Source organism: Cotesia typhae, unplaced genomic scaffold (assembly GCF_013202065.1).
Source record: "Cotesia typhae breed Kobodo isofemale line unplaced genomic scaffold, CoteBio_Ctyphae scaffold_152, whole genome shotgun sequence".
NCBI classification, from domain to species: domain Eukaryota; kingdom Metazoa; phylum Arthropoda; class Insecta; order Hymenoptera; family Braconidae; genus Cotesia; species Cotesia typhae.
This window is the reverse complement of record NW_027423776.1, coordinates 6029336-6035798: the sequence shown is the minus strand read 5'-3', so window position 1 is coordinate 6035798 and position 6463 is coordinate 6029336. Positions and strand designations below refer to the sequence as shown.

Genomic DNA, 6463 nt, shown 5'->3' with positions numbered 1-6463 from the left:
CGCGCAGTTGTCTCAACTGATGATGTAGCCCGAATGTTGTGGATGTGGAGGACCGCGATGGACTAGGGCGTGGGCAATCTGAGCGAACCGCGCGAGCAGACTACATTGATTTTGATTTTCGCAGGCGCGCGCACTTGCCGAGCCTTTCTATCCATTCCTTCATATCATCTCTTCTATACTACTCCACACTCTACTATACTCAACTTTACTCCCACAACTCCCGTCCCCATCCTCTCTTGGTTAGAGAAAATTTTGCATCCCCCTACCTCTGCTGGTGGCTTTTTATACGAGGAATATCCGCGGATAATAGCCGCCGATCTACGAGCAAACGCACCGATAGAAGAGACACCACAGCTATCCTCCAATGGATACCAAGAGTATTTAGAAGATACCAATAAGTTACATCTCTTTCGAGCTGGTGTAATCTTCTCTTTGCTGGTACACGTACGTAGTACAATTGTAGCCTTTTACGTACTACGCACTACGCCCCGCACTGCCCATTCATGCCAGATAGGCTCTCTATACTCTATTGATAGGAATAAGATTTTTTGTGAAAATTTTATCAACAGATATCTAACAATTTTTATCACACTGAAGTTTGCAGACGGCTAAAAATTTTTGATTATTTTTATTAATTAAATTACTATTCAAAAGATATTTATAAAAAATTGCACCTATAGTTTTTTAAGTTTTTTACATGTGACAATTTTTTTTTTTTTTATTTTTTTAAGGAAATTTTTTCAAAAAAAAATTTATAAATTTATTATATTTTTAGACGTGGAATTTTTTTTTTTAAATTAGTTTAGCATATCTTTAATAATTTTTTTAATTTTATAGCAAATAAATTATGGCAAAAAAATGACATGTAAAAATGAAAAAAATTAAAAAATGCAATTTTTTTTAAATAATTTTTTGGAAAAAAATTTTTTTGATAAATAAAATTAAAAAATTTTCAAATGATTGCTATTTTTTATAATAATGAAAATTAAGTTAGCCGACATTTAAAAATTTTCAAAATTTTTTTTCATTAAAAAAATGATTTAAAAAAATTAAAAAAAAATTCACTTGTAAAAAACTGTAAGTGCAATTTTTAAAAAATAATTATTTTTTCTAATTTCATCATTAAAAAAAAAAAAACAAAAATTTAAAACGTCGGCTAACTTTAGTATCATTTTATAAAAATTGACAGATGTCTGTTTATTTTATGATATTAATTTTATTTAACAACTGTACATTTTTGTACAAATCAATTGCAATAAAAAAATACTTCTAAAAATTTTCAGTAATAATTTTTTTTTTATTTTCACATATGGAATTTTTTTATTAAATTTTTTCATAACAATTTCATCGCGATAGAATTGTTGAAAAAATTTTTTCATATCTGTCAATTTGTAGTGTCATGATATTTTACTATTCAAGTATTGTAAAGTAAATATTATATAATAAATATAAATGAAAATAAAAATAAATCAGCTTTTTTACTTACTGAATTATCAAAGTTATTCACTGTCTCTCTTTACACAGATTTATCAAAGTATTCATGATAATAATTATTATTAAAGAGATTGTTTCCGCACAGGTTGTTCCACGGGAAATTGTTTTCATTTAAAACTTGCTCTCTTGATAATTCACTTTTATTAAAATCTGTAAAAGTTATTAAAAATTTATAAAAAAATTTAATCCTGTTGACAGCTGACATCGACAGGTGAATTATTACATCAATTGATAGTCGACGAGACATATATAATTTGCAATTTGTCACACTCGGCTGACTTACTTCACCAGATAATTCTTTATATTAAATATACATATATCTTCATTTTATTTTACAACTCATCGGTGATTATTTATGAAGAAGTAGGTCGTAAATAATCAGTCAGTATTCATAATAATGATGACATACCAGGAAGTTTGCGGTCTTCATATTTTAGGACATATATCATAGATATATTAATGAAAATTAATTTAGCAGATATTTTATAATTTTTAGAACTTTTTTTAACAAACAAATTATGTCAAAAAAAAAAATTATAAAAAAAATTGACATGTAGAAATTTTAATAAATTAAAAATGCAATTTTTTAAAAATAATTTTTTGGAACAGATTTTTTTGTTAAGGTTTCTAAAAGTTTTCCAGTATACGGGCTGTTTATACTCTGTCAGTCTACAAATTAATCAATATTAAATTCACTGTGTAAATAATATCGATTAATTGAATAAAACTTTAAATCAATACCATTAATATCTTATGGGACGTAGGAAAAGTTATTGTTCGATTTAATCGTTTTTTTTTTTTTTCTATTTGTTCTTATATGTTCCTCCTACATAGTTATTTATTTTAAAAATATACCTCTCGACCAGGAGTGCACAAACAGCGGCATCTCGCGAGAGTTCGTCGGTAAAGAAGATAAAAAATAAATAACTAAATAAATAAGGAAGAAATAGTTTGGCTGATTTTTTTTTTATTTAACTAAATCATTAGTGTACAGAACACTTTCAGCATTTTTCTTATTTTAATGGTTTTGTTTTTATTATCAATTATCAATTATCAATATTTAGAACTTATCATATAAATTTGATGATGACATGATCGTCAAAAACGGTAGTTTCAAATCCTGCATTGATTTGTCTTTCTTTAAAGTTAAATGAATAATCAGATTAAGCTTTGATTAAAATGATAAAAATTGTGTGTATAGTTCTACCTATTTAATTATTAAATAAATACGTATTATGAGAAACTTAGATCACATAAAATAACCAAAACCAAAGGTACGTTTTATAGCATCCCAGTAGTACCGATCCCAATTCTCTTTTGTTGACTCTTCCTCACTGAAACAATGAATAATTAATTAGCCAACAGTAATTACTTTGTTCTCAGTGTAGAAATAAGCATCAAATAAAACTCATATGCTATTTAATGCGATATTAAAACGATAATTACGTTGATGGTACTTCGGTTTGTGTGAGATTAACTTCCGTGTGGTCGCTCTTCTCGTTAATGTCAATGGTTACTTCGCTAAAATGCCCGTCAGGCCATTGTTTGGTGCGCCATTTTTGGACTATTTTCGTTGGAGATACTTCTTCAAATTCGCCGTATATGTTTCCTCCGAAAAGCTCGAATTTTCCGGACTTTCTCGGATCTACCTTAACGGGACCCTTCGTGAACGCTTGTACCATCTGGAATGTATAAATATTTTATAAGTTACAAACAACCTTGCAGTTACTATGTGACTGAAATAAAATTTTGCTTTATTAAATAATGACTTTTGTTAAATTGCACTGTACTTTTTTAAATATTGACGTTTTTAAAAATATAAGCTCATCCCGATGTTACACTCATCAAGAGCTTTCATTTGAGTACCCACATGCATTTTGATATATTTTTTAAATATATAGATATATTAGGGTGTGCCAAAATGTGTTTGGGCATTTTCTGAGATATTTTGGAGGGAGAGGATTTATTTGATTTTCATAGAATTTTTTAGGTCAAGATCTCCAACGATATCAAATTTAACCATAAAAACTCATTTTATGACATAAATACACTGGTCAAAAAATTTTTGCTTATTCTCTTGATAATATAGATAAGAACAAATTGTTTATTGTGTAAATAAATTTTTTAATGTTTAAATTTACCTCAGTTGTTGTAAATACATTGTAGAACTCCTGACCTCTACACTGGAATTTTTGCTGCTGCTTAATTGTCGTTGTCGCTATCTTGTAACCTAATGATTTATTTGACGAGACAACAGCTTCGTTCATTTTTGCTTTGATGTTAGAAGCTGGCACTGAATTTACAACATTTTTATTGACTCTATTTTTTTGAGGCAGTATCATCCCTCGGGAAAATTCTGTTGATTTATAAATATATAATATATTTGTACAAATAAATATAAATCTTTAGTGACTGGAGTCTCAAACTTTTTTTACGTAGTATTCATGTTTTTTTTTAAAAAACTGTAGAAAGTTTTTATAAGACTTTAAAACTTTGAAGTTTACTTATTATATTTTTATAAATAAATTTTTACGTATTAAATATTCTTCACGTTCTTAATAATTTATTTTTTCTTTTTTTAAGCAAAATACATAAAAATTACTTTTACTTTCAGTATCATTTAAAAAACTTCTTGAGTGTCTTTATATTTTCCAGTCATAATAATAAAAGTAAAGCTTATTTCAAGAGATTATAAAAATAAAATCTAACATTACCTTCTTTCAAAGCAGATATATAAAGAGCCAGCCGGTCTCTGAGTTTCTCTTTTCCTTTAGTGTGTAAGAAGTGTTTAACTTTTTCCCCCTCGTTTGTACTACTCTTCAATGTAATTTCAATCTAAAAAATTCAATTTAAATATTCATTATCTGTACATCAAGTGTTAATAAAAATAAAATCAATAGACATAAAACTCACATCAACTTCCGAGATATCGTTTTCTTCCGACAAGTTTGGAATATTTATTTTCCCACTGATATCCGAGTCGTCATTGGAGTCCCACTTCAACGCAATGTTCCATTCATAGAAAAATATGAGCTTGCCTTTGCGATTATTGACAACCGCTTCTCCATCGCAAGTTTCCACTTCTTTAACCGTGCAGCTGACTGAATTAAATAAAATAAAAATTAATCAGCTGATCTATTCGTAAACAATAATAAATAATGATGAGGCTGAAGTTATCAGACATTTAACAATATTTTAATTTTGCTTGAAATATAAACTAGGCATAGAAAATTATTTGTAAAAATCTCATTTTTAATTTTTCAGAGCTACTAAAAATAACAAATCAATTACAATAAAAAAATGCTTCTAAAAATTTTCACTTACAGTTTTTATTAAATTTCGTACGTGAAATTTTTTAATTAAATATTTTTTATAACAATTTAATTACTATAAAATTCCAAAAAAATTTTTAATGTCTGTAAACTTCAGTATCATAAATAATAATAATGATAATAAAAAATTGACTTACTTCCGTCACCTTCAATTTTAAAATTCTTAAACAACTCTTTGATTTTTTCTTGCGACCAAGCACACGCATTTTTCTCAGTCCAATGCCAATTATTGACATTTGTAGCATCAGGTCTCTCTTCTACAATCCACCTTGGATCTCCTTCACCCCACTTGGCCATTTTTTACGATAGAAAAAGTAAAAGTCTACTCCAATTTTCAAAACTCTCTACCCTGAAATAAAAAATTAATAAATTGTAATTAAATTAAGTGAAGGCGTCTGAATAATTAATTCATAAAAAATCATGACATAATAATTAAAAAAAAAAAACACACACACGAATAAATTAAATATTCTTACGGTGACACAACTCGAATGACACAACTGTATCCGTTTATTCAAAATTCAACTAATCAAAAGTTTGGCTAAAAATAAAAAATGTATCACCGACTCAGCTGTTTTTACTCAATCACAAATAACAATTACTGACAGTTTGTCGAGCTGATAATAATAAAAAATTACTAAAAATTAACAAATATGTACAAATAATTACACGAAAAATTAAATACGACTTATGCGATCGCAATAGTAACAGTTCTAGTTCTTGTGAATGTGAATAGTGTCTATGCTTTCGCTGGATGAGGTTAGAGACACGCTTTTGTATTTTCTGGAAAGTTCAAGAACTTTATCGGAAGTTGTAACACGCGTTGGAGAAATCTAGACCGTTTTTATCGGCGCGCTTGTGGTGAATAATAAACTTGCGACATCTTTAAAAAAAAAGCGGGAATTATTTAAATAAATAAAAATTTAATTTTTATAATTTTCTTTAATAAATAAATTATGGCAAAAAAAAATGATCCAAAAAATAGACTTTTTTTTAGGAATTTTAATAAATAAAAAATGCAATTTTTTTTAAATAATTTTTTAGAACAAATTTTTTTCTTAAAGAAAATTAAAAAATTGTCAAGTGACAGCTAAATTGAATGTCTTTATTTTTATTTTTGAGAGAGTATAATATGAGTAGAAATTATAAAAGAAACAAAGGATTAAGTATATAAAACATGAAAATGAAATTAACTGACAATTCAAAATTTTTAGAAATTTTTTATTGAAAAAATTACAATTAAATAATTAAAAAAAAAATTCACCTGTAAAAAACTTGAAAAACTATAAGTGTAATTTTTTAGAAATTTTTTTTTATTTTTAATTTAATCAATAAAAAAAATCAAAAATTTTTCAAGTAAATCAATTACAATAAAAAAATGCTTCTAAAAATTTTCACTTGTAATTTTTATTAATTTTTATATGTGAAACTTTTCAATTAAATTTTTTATATAATAATCTAACTGCTACAAAAATCTAAAAAAATTTTTATATCTGTCAACTTCAGTGTCTGAAGAGTTTCTAATTTACAAAAAAAAAAAAAAAAAGACCTGAGACTTAAAAAAAATATTCACAAGTAATTAATTAAAAATAAAAATCTGTATTGTATTTTCTAATTGATAAATTTATAAGAAAAAA

General features: G+C 26.4%; 1 protein-coding gene across 2 annotated transcripts; it reads right to left on the bottom strand.

Annotated features, from left to right (window-relative positions):
• Positions 1–2444: 2444 nt before the first annotated feature.
• LOC141536216 (activator of 90 kDa heat shock protein ATPase homolog 1) lies at positions 2445–5588 on the bottom strand. Of its 2 annotated transcripts, none has more exons than XM_074256579.1 (7): positions 5278–5588; positions 4964–5175; positions 4408–4595; positions 4209–4329; positions 3636–3850; positions 2941–3176; positions 2445–2828 (listed from the first exon to the last, which is right to left on the bottom strand). In XM_074256579.1, the coding sequence occupies exons 2-7, from the start codon at positions 5121–5123 to the stop codon at positions 2744–2746; spliced, it is 1005 nt and encodes a 334-aa protein (XP_074112680.1). In that variant the 5' UTR covers positions 5124–5175; positions 5278–5588; the 3' UTR covers positions 2445–2743. The 2 variants fall into 2 exon arrangements, with proteins under 2 accessions (XP_074112680.1, XP_074112679.1); XM_074256578.1 differs by having other exon boundaries at positions 5303–5588.
• Positions 5589–6463: the final 875 nt, after the last annotated feature.